Here is a 20,657-nt window from a genome sequence, read left to right as displayed (position 1 = left end):
TACAGAATTTCACTTGACAAAGTAATACGAATTTCACAGTTTGTTGTAATACATAGTGTTGTCTTCCAACCAGTTATTCAGATTACTAGGTATATGCACATAAAATTGAAGAAAGAAAAAAGAAATGTATAAGAAATTAAGAGAAACAGTTGAAAAAAGGAGACAAGTTAAAGCATTAACTGCAAGCCCATGACAGTGATAACGGATCAGTGAATGTCAGGGACCCCAGTGGAGGCAGGATGTGGCTGTGGGGAGCTGAGGGAGACAGAATGGGGAAACTCGTGTGCGTCTCAGTTGTAGTAAAGTGTCGCAGGGCTCTACGCCACCTTGAAAGTCATAGAACTATGTGCTAAGGCAATTGTTTATTGTCATAACATTGAAAAACATTTAATTTTTTTCTAAAATTAAAGGGCATATTATTATGAAGAAATTTGAAGGCTCATTGAAAGTTGATTATTACAGAATTTTCCTAGGACAAGTACCATGCACTTCAGGAATAAAAGATACTTGAGAAAGGTTTGGTTTTCTAAGAAGAGCAAAGGAACACATTCTTCTTAAGTATCACTTAACATGCATGAATGAACTCGCTTTGTTGTAACTCAGGTTGACTTTTCCATGCTTTTCCCCCAGACAAAACAAACTGGAGGAAGCACTGTTATTCTCTGGGCAATTCACAGATGCCCTGCAGGCCCTCATTGATTGGCTGTATAGGGTTGAACCCCAGCTGGCAGAAGACCAACCTGTCCATGGGGACATTGATTTGGTGATGAATCTGATCGATAATCACAAGGTATTGTTATCTGGGACATTTTATTTTATCATGTTTGATTATTTGGAGAAGAGAGGGAGATATAACCACTTAAATTAGCCCTTTAAAATCAGGAGACCACAGCACTGTCTTTATTGTTAAAATACATGTGCGTTTTAGCAGAATCAGGAAACCAAGTTTAAAAACAATAGGAGAAAATTATTTTAGTTTTCAGTGAGATTCTTTTGTTTTTAGTGACCAGGTCTAAAACCTTTTTATAATTAAAATAGTGATTTCATCCTTTGGTGCTTTACATCATGTTTCAAGGATGTTGTACTATCTTTAGTTACTCGTTTAAACAGTTATGTAATATGATTTAGGTATGCATTCAGTGACCTGGAACACGATCATTGTGTAAGAGAATAGATTTGTGTCATGATTCATGGGGGTCGCGATTAGATGCTCCTCTCTTTTGGAAACTGTTTTAACCTTGTCCCTTATACTGTAGCAATTTCTGAGTCAACAGAGTGTTCTTATGAGGGATTTATTATACATTTCAAAGAAAATTGGTTTCTTTGCAATCTGCTTATACACATTATGCAAATCAAAGATACATTTGAATTGTCCAGTTGATGCTAAACTTGAGGTCCTAAATTATTATCCAATGATAAGATATAGTTCAAAGGACTGTGGCAGCAACAGGAAGCCGTTCCTAATGTGAAGTGGCCGTATCAGAGTAAATGCCTCACAGCACCTTCCTAAACTCCTGTGCATGTCCGCTGCATTTTGGAAGTTCAGAAAATACATTTGATTTTAAAATATTTTCTTTATATGTCTTGGTTATGCTCTGTTGATTTACGTGTTTTTAAATTGTTGAGGTTTTTTTGTATATGTTTTCCCTTTTTGTTTGTGCTCTGTGATTATTCCTATCAAAGTTTGTGAGACTTGAATATTAGCAGAAAATAAAAGAGAGAATAATGACCAGGCCCACAGAAACTTAAGTCCTGCATTGCTTTGCTTATATTGAAACAAACATTTTGTGCATGATGAATACAAGCCCTTCCATTTCCTGGCACACGTTTTGTATTTAATGAATACTGTAATGTCACTTTTACATAAATGCCATTTTTGTAAGCTTGCTGTCTAAATATTTACTGCCTTAGTCGCTTGCCAGACTTTATTTAATAAAGGACATCAAGGAATGAATGACTCATTTAGCATTAGTAATACAATTGGAAGGCTCAGGAAGTTAAGCATATGGAGTACTCTGGGCCATCTGCTCTTGTCACAAATGGAAACTTTAGATATTGTTGCTTATGTGTGTGTGCATGTGTGTGTGTTGTGTTTGTATGCATTTATGTGTTTATCTTCAGGCACAAATCATTTAACACTATTAGAATATAAAATCAGAGATTCCACCATACTGTTTGGATTATCTTGTGACTAATCTCAGAGAAAAGGTTGGTGATTTGCAAGAACAAGTGCTGTAAGCACCCTTGGATCTGGCACAAGGCACCCTGGAACTACTTCTTGATTTAGTCTGAGGCAAAACATCAGTTTAAATCTTGGCACATCAGAGTTCATCAAAATTAAGGAGGGAGAAAAAAGCCCCAAAAGTTTTTCTTCTAAAATGAGAGATAAGAATTCTCTAAGACTTGAAATCCTACATAGCACCCAAGATGCTGTGAAGACAAAGGCAGAGTATAGAGGAAGGACCGTGTACCGACTCCCGGGGGATCCTGTCATCGCCTCTGAGGCTGGCTGTCCACCAGGATTGCCCAGTTGTCTGTCTTAGCGGGCGGCATAGTGCGCAGCACTCACGCTGCTCATCTGAGAGAGGGGGCACATCTGTCGCAAGAATCGCAGGAGGAGGAGTTGGAGACCTCTGTGTAGGTGTGGCATTTACAAAACACTTGTGTCTGGTTCCCTCCTGAGGGTGTAACAACAAGACTGTGTTCTAGATGGTGTTCTCCCCTCTGAGGTTCTGCCAGGACTGCGGGCCTCAGACGTCTGCCAGTGATATCTTGTACACATACGTATGTCAGACCAGTACTTCTTACAGTTGTGGTTTTATAATCAAAACTTAACTGTAGAAACTATGATTTTCTTAGGTTTTCCAAAAAGAGCTGGGAAAGAGGACCAGCAGTGTACAAGCGCTGAAGCGCTCTGCCCGGGAGCTTATAGAAGGCAGCCGCGATGACTCCTCCTGGGTCAAAGTCCAGATGCAGGAGCTGAGCACACGCTGGGAGAGCGTGTGTGCACTGTCTATCTCAAAGCAGACGCGGCTAGAAGCAGCCCTGCGTCAGGTAAGCCCATAGCAGTGAGCGCCGGAGTCCTGACAGGTATTGAAGCCTCAGCGAGGAAGGCTGCAGTGGCAAGTGCAACAGCCTTCATTTCTCTTGCTGGGTTGTCAGGAAGGAGGAAATTCTGATTGCAGTCGCTGCCTTGTTTTGTCCTCTGCCTCCCTCAGGACTTTAAATTTCTCATGCAGGGTAAGCTTGCTGATCTTAACAAAAACGTCCTGCCTGAATAATTTTTCAGCTTGGAAGTCTATGTGCTGCCATTCACCTAAAACCAAGTTAAAATGGTGACTTATTCTACCATAAATAAATTATTTTACTTAATGAGATATGTTTTTTATATTTTAAAATACAGCTCTGCATATCTTTATCTTTTTAATGTGAGTAATGTACATAATTAGGTAATTTAAATATAAATTGAGGGGAAGAATCTACTCTTCAGTTCTGTGAATTTCTCTAACGGGCATGTTTTGAGATCCTTAGGGGGTGTGTGTGTGTGCTTATACTGTTAGGCGGAAGAATTCCACTCGGTGGTCCACGCCCTCCTGGAGTGGCTGGCTGAGGCAGAGCAGACCCTGCGTTTCCATGGTGTTCTCCCAGATGATGAGGATGCTCTTCGAACTCTCATTGACCAGCATAAGGTGAGTAGTTTCTAGGCACTGTGTGTAACTAAGTGAGAAAGTGAACAAAGTAGATGAAGTAGGTTTGATTAGAAATATCAAATGTATAAATATTTTCCTTCCTGAGAAGTAATTAAACATCTGGCAGATTCTAGCATGTATCTCTATTCTTCTTGCTAGTGTGCAAATGTCCCCAACCATGCCACAGGTGTTTAGAGAAAGCAGTTATTCTATAACTAGTGTGTCTGTTTGATATCTCTAGGAAATGCATAGATTTTTCTAGGGGTTTATTTGGCCAACTTTGTTAATTAAAAAAATTTTTATTTACTTATTTGGTACAAGGCCTTGCTACACAGCTCAGACTTGTAGTGATCCTCCTGTCTCAGCCTCTCTGGTGCTGGGATTACAGGCATGTGCCACCATGCCCAGTTTCTGTGGCCAGCATGGCATGCCCTGGGTTCCAGGACCTGCAAGGCATGTGGTACTGGGTATTGAACCCAGGTCCTTGCATTTGCCAGGTAGGTGCTTAGGTCATCAAACTATCTCCCCAACCCTTTGTTAACTTTGATATGGATTTCAAGAAGGAAATTTTCTTAATGAATATTTTAACATTTATAAAATTATACTAATAGAATTATAAATTAATATCTTTGACCTGTATTAGCAAGAAAGCAAGTCATTTGTCTATAGAGCATGACAAATTTTTTTTTTTGTCATAATGGAGCATAACCATGGGTATGTCAAACCCATGTTTATTCTTTGGAATATTTCTATTAATGAATTATTACTTTTAATCTTATGAGTTTTATTATACTAAATAATGAGTGCTTAACAGGGAAGAATCACAAAATTGAAATATTGCATTTTAATTATTGTTTATAAAATATGAATTTTTTCAGCATTGACAGTTTTTTGGTATACAAAGTCAAAGAAGAATAACAGAAATAAATTCATATGTGAACTACAATGAAAATGCCGATAGCACTCTACAGAAAAAAAAATCTCTACTAAAGCTGTCACACCTAAGGCAGTCTTCACACATGACAGTAACATGGTCCATACACATGCATCACTTACACTAACAGCATGTATATTTTGCTTTCTGGCCTTTTTAAAGACATGCTTGACATGTCACTGGTCTTGGTATTTTATCAAGAGGTTCTTATTATGTTATGAAATGTATAGTTAATAGGAACATAAGACATCAATAAAATAAAGTATCAAATCCTTAATATGTATTGCATATTCACAATAAACAACCTTTTCACATCAGTTCTGTATGTGCTTACTCTAAAAGATAACATCAGAAATAAATTTTCATGTGAACTACAATGAAAATACTAGTAGCATTTTACAAACTTCAGTTATCAAAGCTAAATAATAAGAAAATAAGATGTCAATAAAATACCAAATGTGTAATGAGTGCTTAGAATAACTGTCAACATTTTCACATCAGCTGTGTTCTTGCTTACAAAAGTCTACCACACAAATCTTTGCTTCAGTTGTCCCTCTCAGGCCCTTTTCACACATGACAGCTACATCTTCCATACACAAGTCTTTTTTCCTGTCCTTTCTTGTAGGGCACAGTTGACATCATTGTGATTTTCCTGTTGGTAATAGTACATCTTCAGGATGCTGTGTCTGCCTGTTCACCTTCAGCTCACCAGTGTGCTGCACAATTTTTTTGTGTAGTTCCCTGGGCAGTCGCTTTTTGTTTTTCCTCTGCTAAAATAATGTCTTATGAGTTCTGTTCCCAGCCCTCTTAAGAAAATTTTCTGTGGTATTTTGCACTTGTCATTTTCTTTGTAAACTATCAAACCATGCCACACAAGCACTGTTTTCTGTTTCAAGTGACATCATAACTGCTACATAATTCATCAACAAGATTCACTCCACCTTTGGTTTTGTTGTAGTGAAAGAATTTTTTGTGTGTGTGGTACCGGGGATTGAACTTAGGACCTTGTGCTTGCCAGGCAAGTGTTTATTCTACGGAGCTATCTCCCTGGCCCTCTAATGTTGTTGTAGAAGATTTTCATTTCAGGATTTAGTTTTATGAAGGTTTCCCTATCAATAGTTCCATCATGTTGACATCAGCAATACTAATTTGTTTTTCTTTGCCATATACAAGGCCAACGTAAATCTTCCTGAAATCTAAAGATTATGTTACACAGTTCTGTTTTGAAATTGCAATATTTCATTTGGAATTTCTGCTTTGCTCCTGTACATAGTTCCCGCACTATTCAACTTGTGTTCTGTTAGCAAATGTAACATCAGTCGAAAACCAATTGTTGAATGTCACATTACCGTTAGTTTGGAAAATGGGAGCAACAAAACTGTTCACAACATTTGGTTTATTACTATATGAATAAGGATCTGATGCCTGAGTTTCAGGATAAATTTCTAAATTGAAAGCATAGGAAGTCTTTGCATCTACAAGGGCATAAATTTTCATGCCACATTTTGGCACATTACTTTTCCGTAAGTCTTTTGTATTTCTGCAGTTACCATGAAAAATCCCTCCTAAGTTCAGTTCCCTGCTCAGTTCGGCTCCTTGCTGGTGAGATGTCATAAGAATGCATTTTTGAATGTGGCCTTTGGTGCCTACAGAATGTTGTAGTTGCATTGCAGTCCCTCTGTATTTCTCAGCATTCTATAGTGTTTCATCTGTTACAAATTCCACCGTTGAAAGGTAGTGCTAGCATTCTGCCCAATACATTCTACCCCTGCCAAGACTCTCACTGTATTTTCAGACCCGGTTTCAACATTGGATTGTTCCTTTTGGCTGCATGGCCATCTTGCAGCATTTCAGTTAGTCAATTACGGTGCTTTCTTTGTCATCTGAATGAAAGGTGTCTGGATTCCCTGTGTCTGTGCCGGTCGGTCCTCGCTCATCTCACTCGCACAGGAACTTTGGCTCCCGTGGCCAGTGTCAGGGTCATCACTGTTACATCTGCCCCCACCATTTTCTGTTATGGCTTCATCATCCACGCATGAGTTATCTGATGATTCACTTTTGACCTTCTCCAAAACTTCCAAATCTGGTGTTTCATGTGCTGTTGTACTGAATTGGGCTATTTCTACCAGAAAAACCAAAAGGAAATGTGTATACACACATCCTAGAGTGATGTGGATGTGATACTCCAGAAAACAGGTAAAACCTGTTAGAGTATCACGTGGTGTAAATCCTAGTTTGACACTTTGGCACACATGTACACACCTTGCCTTTCTTTGTACCAAGTAAGTAAACATAAAGCTACTGAATGAATGGCTTGCTAGTATTTTTTTTTTTTTTTGGCTTGCTAGTATTAAAAAAAATTTATAGTATAAAAGTAAGCAATGATTTGGTGGAACCCAGTGTTGTGCTCAGCAGGATTTATAGATTTTATGTTTAAAATTTTGCCACTTCTGTTTTTAATCAAGAGCCTGTTGAAATCTTTTTAGACATAACACTATAGTATGAGTTCCATAAACATAAATAACCAAGTAAAAAATCTGATTCTTTAATTTTCAAACTAAGATCATTTCTGTGGCATTGTGTGAAAGCTGACAGAAGCCTTCAGCGAGCAGAGTGGTTCAGGTAGCTCAGAACAAATATATTTCAATCTTCAACACAAAAAGTCAGAAATGGACAGGGCTAACACTCAAAGTAGTGTTGAAACCAGGACTTTCTATCAGCTTTAAAGGACCTTTTAATACCCTTCATAATCTGCCTTTCAAGGTCAAGTTGGAAACACATTCGTTTCAGTGTAGCATAGATTACATCATCAGTAGACTTTTTAATTACTCTTTCTGAGGAGGGTTGGCTGTCCTATAGCAATGAAATACCATCTTGTCATTAAGAAAAGTGATGCAAGCTTGTGCAGTAGTATCCGGTGAAAAGAAATACCTTTTGAATTTGAAGCTAGAATAACGAATAGTAAGACTACATCAGGTTTATTGTAAATTTTTGATTTAGTTCAATATTTAGAAATCTGCCTGGTATTACTATAGGCTGAGGTCAACTAATATGTTAGGGTTTGAATCTCAAGTGACATTAAAGACTTCTGGCTTCTTTTTAAGGCCTAGTGTGCAAACTTGATTCTTACAGAAAGGTCTTATTTGTATCATCACCACTCCTGTTTGAGGAACAGGAAACCTCCCGGAGAAGTGTCCAGAGCAGAAGTCTTACCATTTTAAGTTACTGTTTTAATTTTAAATTTGCATTATTTAAAAATACTTCATGCAATATTAAGCTATAATTCTGAAGACATTTCTTAGTAATACTTTCCAGTAATATTGTTCATTCTTTTTCCTTTCCTCGGCTTCCTTTTACACATTCCTGAAAGTAGGACAGGCTATTTAACTTACTAACACCAGGACTAAAGACATCTCAGTGTAATCCAGTCTCCCAAGACGTCAGGCTTTCCCATGTGGTAGACAGCCCTCAGACTTAACTGCAAGAGCACAGTATGGAGTGGAGAGCTGGTTGCATCCAGCCGCTGCTGGCCGCCTCCCTGGCCCTTCCGGTGTGAGAGTGATGGCAAGGGGATGCTGGGAACGCCTGTCCCTGGAGAAGCACAGATGCTGCCAGCCTCTGCCTTTTCTTTAGTCATTCATTTGAGAGGGCCTATGGTGGGGAGCCGTGTCTTAGAATAGGTCATTCGTTGTGTGGCAAAATAGGTCATGTTTGTTATCAGAGTATACTGTTAATTAAACTTGACTATAATGACATGTTGAAAGAAATAAAATTATTCTATCACGAAAATCTTTTTATTGCAAGCAGTATTATTTCTATCTCTAGCAATATTGTTTCTTCCAATCTTATTTTCAAACATAAACAAATTTTGAGGAGTTATTTTTATATGATACGTATTTTAAAACATGAGATGCTATTCTGTACTTCTTTTTTTTTTTGGCTCTGGGGTCTGAACTCAGGACCTTGCCCTTGCCAGGCAGGTGCTTATGTTACTGAGCTACCCCCGGTCCAACTGTATTCTCTTTTGATATGCATATTTAAAGTATTGTGGGGAGCATAGCTCAGTGGCACAGTGCCTCCCACTTAGTAGATGACTTAAAACTGTGAATAAAACAACTAAAGCTTCTATTTATTTTGTGGACACTGTCAGTAAGTGAATGTCTCCAGAGTTTAGTTTTTGGCCAGTGCCAGTGGCTAATTGAAATCTTTATTTCTACTGTAGGAATTCATGAAGAAACTGGAAGAAAAAAGAGCTGAACTCAATAAAGCCACCAGTATGGGTGATGCGGTTCTGGCCATCTGCCACCCAGATTCCATCACCACCATTAAGCACTGGATAACCATCATCCGGGCCAGGTTTGAGGAGGTCAGTGGGTCTCCACTAGTCTATCTGTAGCCTTGAGAGGGGGAATTTCAGTAGTTAAGGTACACTGATCAGCTGTGGAAAAGCAGGGTCCCCTCAAGGAAAGCTCAGACTTGTAGTGATCCTCCTGAGTCAGCCTCCCCAGTGCTGGGATTACAGGTGTGCACCACCACACCTGGACTCGGTCTCAGCACTCTGGGGCTGGGGGAGGGCAGTGACAGCGTAGCATGTGGTGCTGGGGATTGAACCCCAGTCCCTGTGTTTGCCTGCGTAGGCACTTAGTCCGCTAAGCTATCTCACCAGCCCTGAAAGAGTTCTTTAACATGTCGTTCTTACGTGCATTATCAGTCTTTGAGATTTACTTTTCATTACAAAGTTAAAGGAATTCTCAGCTATGTCCCTGAGACTCTCTGAGCAGACCTTTGGCTTACTGTACAGCGTTCTGTCCCACTCCCATATTGTGTCTGTTGAACAATCCAGCATTGGACGGTGTTTTATAACAATATTACTTGCTGAGTGAGCTGATACCACACTGTGTTAACTCCTTCAGATCTGCGCATTTTTATTTTCTGTGCTAGGTAGAGTAAGCACACTTGACCTTAAACTTCTGATGGTGACAAATGTCACACAGGGCTGTCATCTCCTCCTCAGGCTGGGCTTTGGTGCCACTGAAGAATGTCATGTGGGTCTAGCCTCGGGTGATCCTACTGTACACTTAAGATTGTATATTTTACACCAAGGCATTCAGTGAAATCTGTTTCTCCAACAGGTACTGGCCTGGGCCAAGCAGCATCAGCAGAGATTAGCCAGTGCTCTGGCTGGACTCATTGCTAAGAAGGAGTTGTTGGAAGCTTTGCTGTCTTGGTTGCAGTGGGCTGAAGCCACACTCAGTGAAAAGGACAAAGAAGACATCCCCCAGGAGATCGAGGAGGTGAAGGCGCTCATCGCAGAGCACCAGGTGAGCTCGCTTGGCCAGCTCTTGGAGCTGCTTCTGCTTCCTCCAGCGTCATTCCCCACTCCTGGCAGTTGGGTTTCTAACTGAACTGCCCTAAGGCCCCTCTTCACAGTTGTCCACTGGACTTTGCAGAACTCTGCTGCACTGGCCTCTGTGAGGCTACACTCAGCTGCTGGCCCTGCCCCACATGGCTTCGGTACCACCTCTTGCCTTCTGACCGTCAGCCCTGCTCCCTCCTGCTTCTCATCCTCAACTCTGCACAGCTGGCGCTGCGCTCTTCTTGCCCATGTCACGCTCACTTTTTTTTTTTTTTTTTTTTTTGTGGAACCGGGGCTTGAACCCAGCCCCTTGTGTTTGCCAGGCAAGCACTTATTCCACTGAGCCATCTCCCCGGCCCATGTCACTTTCCCTTTAACTGGCACTTACTTTATGATTTTGTGTTTGCATTTCATCTCTCTCCCAAGATGACCATCAGTGCTCCAAACACATCCATACTTAAAGGGGGAATAGTTGGCTTTCTCAGAAAAATTATTCCTCCTCTGTATCCTGCTTGGTTTAAAGTCTGCAGTGGTGGGCATCATACTTGAGTTTGTATAATATGTATTTACAACACGAAGCAATACGTGTCAGCTTGACTGAACAATGAACATCGCCATTGCTGTACTTTAATACAAGTCTACGGTCTGCACACCTGTCCTAGCCCTTGCTGTCTCCGGCTGTGCCCTCGCTAAGCAGGGGTGTTGAAGTTGCCGCAGTGCTCCAGTAGGATAAGCATTCCAGAAGTGTCTCCCACCCCTTTGCACTTCTGTCTGTCATACGCCCTTTCCCCACCACAGTCTCTGTCTTCCTCCACCTTTGCCACATGTTTCAGGTGCAGGTAAACAAGGGGAAACAAGGGAGATGTGGTACAAATGGCAAGAGAGTCAAGCCTTGAAGCCAACCTGTTCTAACACAGTTCAACTCTTACCTTCCTTGCTTGATGCCTTAAAATATGGGTGCCTTATCTCACTATATGTCAGAGGCATCTTGAGTATTTCACATGATGAAGTACGCCACTTCACAAGAGTCAGAGCACACCCCTGTTTACCAGTTCAATTGCTCACAAAAAATTCTTGTGGAAAAGCTTGAGGCTTGAGCTTGGTAGATGTGTTATTCACGTGATTGCTCCCATGGGTGAGCTTTCAACTAAAGCGATTTAAAAAAATTTTTAATTTATTCTCCTTACCAGCTATAGCATGTCACATTCTTTAGAAAGCAGTAAATGTGGCATGCTGGTTTAGCAGTTTTTAAAGATAAAACATGGTAATTTATTCTTCAGAAATAATAGTTTGATTGCTTTCTTTGTCGTTGTGTTTATTTTTAAGACTGATTCAGTCTGGTATAGTTTTATTTACCTGAAACCACCTCTTTCCCTGCAGTCTTTCATGGAAGAAATGACCAGGAAACAGCCCGATGTGGATAAAGTCACCAAGACCTACAAGCGGAGAGGAGCGGATCCTCCCTCCTTGCAGTCCCACATTCCAGTCCTGGATAAGGGCCGAGCAGGAAGTGAGCAGCAGCCTACTGCTTTGAAATGAAAAGCATTCATCAGAAATAGAGCTAGTTTGTTTCTTTTGGGTTTTTTAAAATTTTATTGAGAAACAAATAGCAATGAGACAGTTTCAAAAAGCATTAGTAGGACTGTTTCAATAATTAATGCATTGTATATTGTTGTCTTCGTAGTGGTTATTCATAGTACAAGATGCAGACATGATATCCTGTCCAAACACTACTAGTACAAATCTTTCTTTTCTATAAGAAAAGGTAGCTGTATATCTGTCCTATTTTGTATATACAGAAACAAAGTGGTCCTTCATTTGTATCCCCTTTTTTTTTTTACTTCTGTCAGAGATGGGTATTCCATTGACATTTCAATATTGTAGGTGCACGAATAACTGAGCCCTTTTAGCTTAGTTATTGTTGGAAATTTTTGAACAACTATATGGACTCAAGATTTAAAGCTAGTTCGGGCCGTGGAGATGGCTCAGTGGTCTGAGTTCAATCCCCAGTTCCGCCAAAAAAAAAAAAAAAAAAAAAAAAAAAAGTTTTTAAAGCTATTTGTTTAAAAATAAACAGCCTTGCCTAGGTTTGTGCATTTAACTTTATTTGCTTGAAGCAAATCTTTCAAATTAGCTAGAATTGAAAAAGTTTGCAAGGACAGAAATTGTCATTTAAATTGTCTTCTAATATGTGAACAGCTTCTGTTGTGTAAAATTGTCTTCTGTTATGTAAACAGCGCTGTAATTGAACATAGGAAAGGGATCATGACCTGGATGGAGCGCCTAATCTAGCTGCCCATTAGTGATATCTGTTAGATTTTGCCCACGTTCATGTTGCTTCAGGCTCTGCATACCACTTCTTGGGCCACCGTAGCACAACAAAATCATGTGAAAAGCTATACAGTGGAGAATATTTACATATGAAGCAATTAGTATCACACGTTAAATATTTCTGATTGGTGCCTTACTATTTTTTCTTTTATGAAGTGGGGTTGGTGCTCTTGCGCTGACCGTGTTGCCGGCTGGAATCAGCCGTGACTTCCCCACCACTTAGCGCCTGAGAAGCGAGCCTGACAGCTTCCTCACATGTGCTCTAAATCGCCATTTCCCTGTCCATAAAGGGAGGTGGTTACAGTGTCAGAGATCACCGCAAGAGCGAAGTGAATGGATGCACATGAAGTGCCTGGCGTACTGCCTGGCATATAGCGAAGTCGTCAATAAAGATTATCAGTGTGCTGCCCAGCATGAACACCAACATCCCATATGACTATGGGCCAATCATTTTCCTAGCCAACCATTAGCTACCATGTTTCTCTGAAAATAAAAGCCTACCTGGAAAATAATGAGCCTTGGAAACGAGACACCAAAAGTGCCAGCCCCAGCCAGCCTGCCCTTGCCTCAGCTGGCCCTCCCTCACCTGCCCTCACTGTGCTCTCGCTCAGTGACTGCTCTGGAAGGCAGGCAGGTGAGGCAAGGACAGGCTGGCCAGGGCCAGCACTTTTGGTGTCTCGTTTCCAGTGCTAATTGTTTTCAAGCTAGGTTTTACTTTCAGGGAAAGAGGGTATTTAGATAAGAAAAATACATTGCAGTAATTGTTTTGTAGAATTACAAAAACTTAATGAAAAATAGCCAGGAAGGACACAAGAATCTTGGGTATGAGATTGTGCACAGGAAATGTGCAGTGGAATTGGGATAGATTGGGGCCCTATACACACTTGTATGTTCAGTTCTGCTGGAATTTGTAAAGCACCTGACTGGTGACAGCGAGGTCTCAGCTCCCACTTGCTCTCCTTTCAGCCTTATATGTGCTCTAAGGACAGCTGAGTCTGCTGTAACCACACCAGAGAGAGTTCTTCTTCTTGCCTTAACAAAGAGGAGAATTACAGGGTGCTGCATTGTCACTGACGTAGAGTAAATTTCAAGCAGGAAAATGTTTTAAGCAGAAATTTATTGAGAGAACATTTCTAATATTTAAATGTCCCTGTCAATATATATTGCTCTAATTTACTTGATCAGTGTGTGGACCTTAATGAGTAAGACAGTTTTGCATTTCAATATCATGCATCAGCTAAGTGGGATAGTTCTACTTGGGATACCCATAACTAAATTGATTTAGTCCTGGCTAGCATGAAGAAGGCCAGGAATCATTGCATACCAGAGTGCTGGAAGCAGGCTCTGCCATCCTAACTGAAGTTGTACTTTAACAGGAAAACGCTTCCCAGCATCCAGTTTGTATCCTTCTGGATCCCACACACAAATCGAAACCAAGAACCCCAGGGTAAACCTGCTGGTGAGCAAATGGCAGCAAGTCTGGCTCCTCGCGTTGGAAAGGAGAAGGAAGCTCAATGACGCCTTGGACAGGCTGGAAGAGGTTTGGAAATCCATACATTTGTCTCTGGGTTGTTCCTTGCCTTGATTTGTTACACCACCATGCCAAAATCTTGGATTCTTTTTTTTTTTAAACCGGGCGTGGTGGCGCATGCCTGTAATCTGAGCACTAGGAAGGCCGAGACAGGAAGATCACTGAGTCTGAGCTGTGTAGCAAGACCCAGTAACCAAAAAAAAAAAATTTTTTTTTTTTAACATGGGCAAACTTAGTGTTTGAGTCCATGTTGTACTTTGAAGATGAATTCTAAGTGCATGTGTACCTTTGTAAAAGGCTTGATAAATGAGATTTGGATTTAGGGAATCAATACAGTAAAATATTACATTTCAGCAATGAGAAACTGATTCTGTAAGAAAAATTAATGTGGCATGTTCCCTGCTGGTACTCTGTGGCCCAGGAACTGTTTTCATGACCTAAGATTGGAGCTTCAGGACCTAACTTGGGGACATTTTTAGTCATCAGTGGGAGTTAAGAATGGCAGAGCAGCTCCAGGAGACAGATTGTGGCTCACTTGGCAGCTTCTGGGCAGGAGCACAGGACCCAAGCTGGGACTGAGGGGCACGCTGCCTTGATGACCCTGGGGGACGAGGATGGGAAATTGTCCCTCTAACATTTTAGGGATTTTCTTTATAAAGAAAATTCAGTGATACAATGATACAAACTTTACGGGAAAACTTATTGAGTCACCTTTGCAAGATAAAGTCTTTGAAGTGGGAGAGCTGTGCGTATTATCTATGGGATTATTTAAAAGTTTATTCAGATAATATGATATGTTTAAAATACAGTGTGAGCACAGAGCTAACACAACCCAAATACCTTTTGCTCTTTTAGCTGAGGGAATTTGCTAACTTTGATTTTGATATTTGGCGAAAAAAATACATGCGGTGGATGAACCACAAGAAATCTCGAGTGATGGACTTCTTCAGGAGAATTGATAAAGATCAGGATGGGAAGATAACCCGGCAAGAGTTTATTGATGGAATTCTTTCTTCAAGTAAGTCCCAAGGCAGATGACCATACCTGGCACAATGTGTAAAGGAAACTAACACAGTTTAAAGATGTGGGCCCAGGGGCTGGGGAGATGGCTCAGTGGACTAAGCTCTTCCTTGGCAAGCGCAAGGGCCTGCGTTCAATCCCTGGTTCCGCAAAAAAAAAAAAAAAAAAAAAAAAGATATGGGCCCAACAAAATGGTCTTGGTAATAAATCGCTGCCTTTAGACTAGCTAAAAAGTCACCAGCATTTTCAAAATGGTATCTTTGGTTAAATTTATGGCTGTGACGTCCCTTAACCCTGTTGAAGCCATAGCACTGTGAATAATGTTTGATTTTTAGGGTTTTTGTGTGTTCCTTCATATGTAATAGAAAATCAGTAAATGTAGTTCTTTTTATTAGAATTCACATTTTGATCTTACATTGTCATTAAGTCCTTCAAACCCTCTAAGGAACCCGATAAGGTGTCAGTACCTTCTTATTTGATGGTTTGTTTGTATGTAATTTCCCTAACATTTTACTAGAAGTAATTCTTAATGTAAATTTTATATAAATTATTCAGACTAGCTGAAGTAAATGAAATTACAAAGACTAAAAAAAAGATTTCAACCTACAAAAACATTTCCATGATTCACCTGAATAATTAAAAGATAGATTTAAGTTATATCTGTTAATCTCTGATGCTGTAAATCAGTCTTTAACACATTGGATCAGTCTGATAATTTAATGAGCCAGACTTCGATTAAAGACATTAAAAATTCCTTAAGGGGAAATTAACAAGTGACGATTCAGCGCTTACGGTGTCTTCGCAAATGTTAGAATTCCCGACGAGTCGCCTGGAGATGAGCGCGGTTGCAGACATCTTCGACAGAGACGGCGACGGCTACATTGACTACTACGAATTTGTAGCAGCTCTTCACCCAAATAAGGATGCTTACAAGCCCGTCACAGACGCTGACAAGATTGAAGATGAGGTACTCCTTGCCTTTCCACTGTCGGCGGTAGTGTTGCTGGGCTCTGCCGGGACCTCACGTGCAGCTCGTGCAGGCGTTTTACTTCTGTCCCCTTTAGTTGTTGTGTCGCAGTTTTTAAGGATACTGTTAGGCGATATTAACATGCAAGTGAATATTTCATCATTGTTTTTGGCAGGTCACAAGGCAGGTAGCTAAGTGTAAGTGTGCAAAGCGATTTCAAGTTGAACAGATCGGTGATAACAAATACAGGGTAAGTTTTCCAAATACTTTTGTAGTTTCTTTCAAGGATATAAATTGAAATTTATGCATAGTTTGATCAGTGTTGTTTTTCTGGGAATCCTAATTATTTTTACATATCAAAATTCAGGGGCATTTTAAATTACATAAAGATAGCCTGCTTTTTTTTTCTGTGAAGGCCTATCTTTGACTCTTATAGCACGTGCACATTACTTAAGGAAAAGAATTATCCACAGTGAAGCACTCAAACCTTATAAGTTCAGGTTGCTTCATATTACTTTATATTTTATTATATTTAGAGGTAAGCTTCCAGATTTTGAATAACAAAGTTATTCCAAAGTAGAACCATCAAGTGAACATATGACAAATGTGCTGTAATTTTTACTTCTACTGTATTTGAATCTCAGTGGACTTGGTTCACCTTCAGAACACAAGAACAGTGCGACTTCATTTCTCTGTCTTTACTGTTTCTCTTTTTGGAACATCTCTGGTAGGGAGTAGCTAGATGGGAAATGTGCTGAGTTTTCCCAGCAGTGTATTACTTAGAAATACAACATTATTTATTTGTATACTTTTATACTGAAAAATAATCCTGTATGTAGAAAAATTTTAATTTAAATTTGAATTCCTAAGATTATCCAATAAATTTGCAGAGGAAATTTTCTGATTAGTTTGAAATTGGGACACAAATGGGCACCTGCACATTTCTAAACTAGTGCCAGTGTCCACAGTATGAGCATGTTTGGTGTGTTCTCAAGGCATATAGAAAGTTTTCTGTTAAACTAATTGTGTCTTTCTTCCATTTTTCATTTTTTTATCAGTTCTTCCTGGGAAATCAGGTATAAACCAGTGGAATGTACATTCTCAAGCTCCAAAATGACTTTTTAAACTTGAATTCATCGTCATTAAAGCTTGCCATGGCCAGTCCTCCTGTGCTGTCTCCCTAGCTACTATGTTGTTAGTTGCCGTGGTGTTTCTCTAAGCGCTAAAGGGTCCTTGATCCAGGATTCCTTTTTGCCTTGCATCTCAAATGAGAAGATTACTTTTAAGCAAACCAGATAACGCATTATAGCCTAGCTGGCTACAAGGCCAGAAATACAATTCTAAATCCCATTTACACTAATACCATTATCTTGTGTCTTATACAAACAATTACTGAACTCGAATTCAATTCTCCACACGTATGAGCCTTCATGCGTATGTAGTTATTTAGGACCCACGAGCGAGGTTCAGGGTCACAGGAGGGTCAACAGTGATGGGAAAGACAGAGTCTGGAGAGTGCTGCACGACACTTGGCTGTAGGGACGTGTTCTCTCCAAAGCAGCTCTTTCCCATTTGTGCTAAGTCGCTGATGGAGGGCGGGCTTGGCACCTGTTCTGGGTAGGAACGTTAATTCTGGAGGTTTTAAGTGATGTTTTCATACATAAAATGTTAAACTCAAGTGTTACGGCTTCTTGGCCAGAGTCTACACTGACACTTAAGTCAGTGTGAACTGTCTACGGCACAGTTAGAATTTTAAACTCTAATGACAAAAGTAATGTTCTGACATAACTTTCAAGAAGGTTTCCTTTTTTTTGGTTTTTGTTTTTTACTATATTCTCTTGTAAAAAACATTACTATCTATAGTATTTGATATATATTAAGTATTATTCTGCCACTCCATTTTAAGCCATATTACATCTTGAATTTCAAATTTTATTTTACTCTCATTTTTTTTGTTGGCAGTAATTTAAAATAGAAATATTTAGGTCCATAAAACAGATTTTTTCTGTATTTTAGGGAAGGGTCTGCAGGGTGTTCAGGGTCTCACTACTAAATTGGACTCGTAGTGGTTCTCCTGTTTACAGCCTCCCAAGTACTGGGATTCCAGGTGTGCACACCCAGTCTCAGTTGCCGTCTCAGCACACTCTGGCTGCGGGGCTGGCACAGCAGGCCCAGGGATTGAACCTCTGGCCCCTGAGCCTGCTTGCAGGCACTTTAGTCCTCTGAGCTAGCCAAGACATTTTTTAATTGACATATTTATGGAATATAGCACGATAACTTGCTACCTATATAGGGTGTTAAAAATGGAATCAGGGTAAAATTTTATTTATTGTAACACATTAGGTGTGCCTTGCTATTTTTGTTATTTTCTGAGTGTGATAGTGTCTTGCGGAGATGGTAAGAAAATAGTTTAAAAGATTTTATTCACTGAAGCACAAATTGACTATTCATTTGTTTTGTTTTTTTCCTTGTCTCACCACTTGGATATTGGGAAAATTAGCGAAAGTTTGAAAACAATGTTAGTTGTCTGGAGAATGCCTTCCTAAAGTTGAAAATTACTCATGTTTAATAGAGTGGAAATGTCATCTTTAGAAAGTACTTTTAGTTATTTCCTTTAACTTTTGTTTTGAACATAATCTTAGACCAAAATTATCTGGTCCGATTATCTGGTTCCTTAAGGGTAATTTTCTTTAAATCCCCTCCTTTCCTGTTGCTTAGTAGCAGCACCAAATTTTTTTCTAACAAAATATGTATTTTGATACTTACATTTCAGGAACAGGTTCATTTATAAAATGTTCAAGTCTCAGTTGTTTAAAACTCAGATTTAGAAATAGGAATGCCACAGCTCTGAGCGTGTAGTAATGAGGTCCTACTGTGCAGCCTGCCTGCTTTCCAGCTCTGGCTGGCTTGGGGAGCCTGAGTAGGATTGGATTGACTTTGCTTTAAGGTTCTCTTCCTGAAATCTAATGCTAAAGCTTATTGAGAATAGCAGATCATTTCTGCTTGAAGTTTTCTGTTTCTTCTCATAGTGATTCCAGACAAATAAGTGTCACTGTTGTATTTTCCCTGCTTTAAAAAGAAGCTGCTTATGCTTAAATAACTGTTCGTTTTGCTTTGCTGTCTGCTGGGTTGGCAACCATGAAATGCAGTACAGTATTTTTACAGGTTGAATATAAGCCTATTAGAAATGATTTAAAAGTACAAAATCATTTTTCACAGGCTTTTCAAAACAATGACCTGAGCTACCTGTAGTGTAGCATTTATTCAGAATGTGACAAATGTATACCATATCCAAGTGATTGGCAGTTCACTGAAAGGGCAAGGAAAAGAGGATTGCTTGTTAGTGTCAACAGTCTTTGTAGAAACAGCTTTGGAGAAATCTTTTTAGATTTGAAAGCTGTGTAATTAATAATTTGTCAGTGACTGTTACAGTATTACAGTAATCTGAAGTGGCATATTAATCCAGCCGTGTATAAATTGGTTTCTCAGAGCATAAGGGATGCAGAAATTTTAGTTGACTATGAAATTGTTATTAGTCCTACTCACTTACTACTTTACTGTCCATAAGACAAAACTTTTAAAAAGAAAACAAAATGTGTTTGTGAAGATTTCACCCATAGATTTCAGTGGAAAAAAAACAGCTTTAATATAAAAGGTAATTTTGAGCCAGGCATGGTGGCACGTGCCTGCAATCCCAGTGCTCTGGGAGACTTGAGGCAGGATGATCGCAAGTTTAAGTCCAGCCTGGGTAGTTTAATAGAGATCCTGCCTCATAGTAAAAATATAAAAATGGATTAGGGATGTGACTCAGTTTAGAGGCCAGGGGCTGAATGTTTAGTACCACACAAAAAGTGATTTTAATGGAGAGAAATGAGAATTTATTATATTTTTCCTTTGAATCTGCTTACTTTGTGCAAGCCCACGGCCAATGGGCTGGTGCTGATTTTCATGGCTGTGCTTAATTTCTAAAAAATATTTCTCAATTACTATCTTACTAATGTTGATTCTGTTATAAGAAAAACATGTTTAGAATAAAACTTCTCAATGTTGTATTTGATAACTTTGAATCTTTTCCTCATCTTTCTCCTTGGGCCTGAATCAGCATGCGGCAGTCTAACGCACATCATGACAAGCTCCTTACTGAGATTTGACTAATCACTGTGAACTAAGCAAGAGAGTAAAGCTGATTGCTTAAGCTCCTGTAGATCGCACGTCACACTTTAGCTTAGCACGATTATTGACAATTAGAGGTTCTTTCTTTCTTCGTTGTGCAGTTTGGAGACTCCCAGCAGCTGCGGCTGGTTCGGATCCTGCGAAGTACTGTGATGGTTCGTGTTGGAGGCGGATGGATGGCACTTGATGAGTTCTTAGTGAAAAATGATCCTTGCAGGGGTAAGATGCTTATGTGAGGGTGATGGCACCGTGAACATAGGCCAGCTTTGTGTTATTTTCTAGCCTTGAAAACACACTGCGCATAATTTGGACATTGATTGCGCTGGGTCCGTAGCCTGAAGTTCCCAAAAAATTTGTGGCAGTCATGTAAACAATATTTCTATCTTTTTTAAAAACTATATCCAGAAAAAAAACTATTTCCAGAATAAATATGAGACAGATAGGTAGGAAGTGCTAGACTCAACTGTATTTTTTCAACTTTCTCTTACTCCTATCTGTAATTTTCAAAATGATCACTTACACTTAGCAATAAAAGGTTATGTCATTAAATAACAGAGCAAGAGAAAAGAAAATTGAAACAACAATCACTAGAAGTGCTGGATAGTAGAAAGGTCTTTTGGGCTGGGGATAGAGCTCAGCAGTATAAGAGCCTGCCT

At 39.6% G+C, this 20,657-nt stretch overlaps 1 protein-coding gene across 9 annotated transcripts in view; it reads left to right on the top strand.

Moving 5' to 3' along the window:
• The window catches only part of Dst (dystonin), a 482,621-nt gene that overhangs the window by 450,874 nt on the left and 11,090 nt on the right, over positions 1 to 20,657 (top strand). For all 9 annotated transcript variants that reach the window (XM_004623003.3, XM_023701151.1, XM_023700937.1 and 6 more), the window contains 12 exons: positions 631 to 790; positions 2,860 to 3,054; positions 3,561 to 3,689; positions 8,846 to 8,989; positions 9,756 to 9,944; positions 11,360 to 11,489; positions 13,687 to 13,850; positions 14,697 to 14,859; positions 15,674 to 15,828; positions 16,004 to 16,078; positions 16,887 to 16,904; positions 20,103 to 20,220. In XM_004623003.3, coding sequence (XP_004623060.1) covers positions 631 to 790; positions 2,860 to 3,054; positions 3,561 to 3,689; positions 8,846 to 8,989; positions 9,756 to 9,944; positions 11,360 to 11,489; positions 13,687 to 13,850; positions 14,697 to 14,859; positions 15,674 to 15,828; positions 16,004 to 16,078; positions 16,887 to 16,904; positions 20,103 to 20,220 — 1,640 coding nt within the window. The remainder of the gene's footprint in view (positions 1 to 630; positions 791 to 2,859; positions 3,055 to 3,560; positions 3,690 to 8,845; positions 8,990 to 9,755; positions 9,945 to 11,359; positions 11,490 to 13,686; positions 13,851 to 14,696; positions 14,860 to 15,673; positions 15,829 to 16,003; positions 16,079 to 16,886; positions 16,905 to 20,102; positions 20,221 to 20,657) is intronic.

This window comes from Octodon degus, unplaced genomic scaffold (genome assembly GCF_000260255.1).
Source record: "Octodon degus isolate 3935 unplaced genomic scaffold, OctDeg1.0 scaffold00001, whole genome shotgun sequence".
NCBI classification, from domain to species: Eukaryota; Metazoa; Chordata; class Mammalia; order Rodentia; family Octodontidae; genus Octodon; species Octodon degus.
This window is presented reverse-complemented; position numbering and strand designations above follow the sequence as displayed.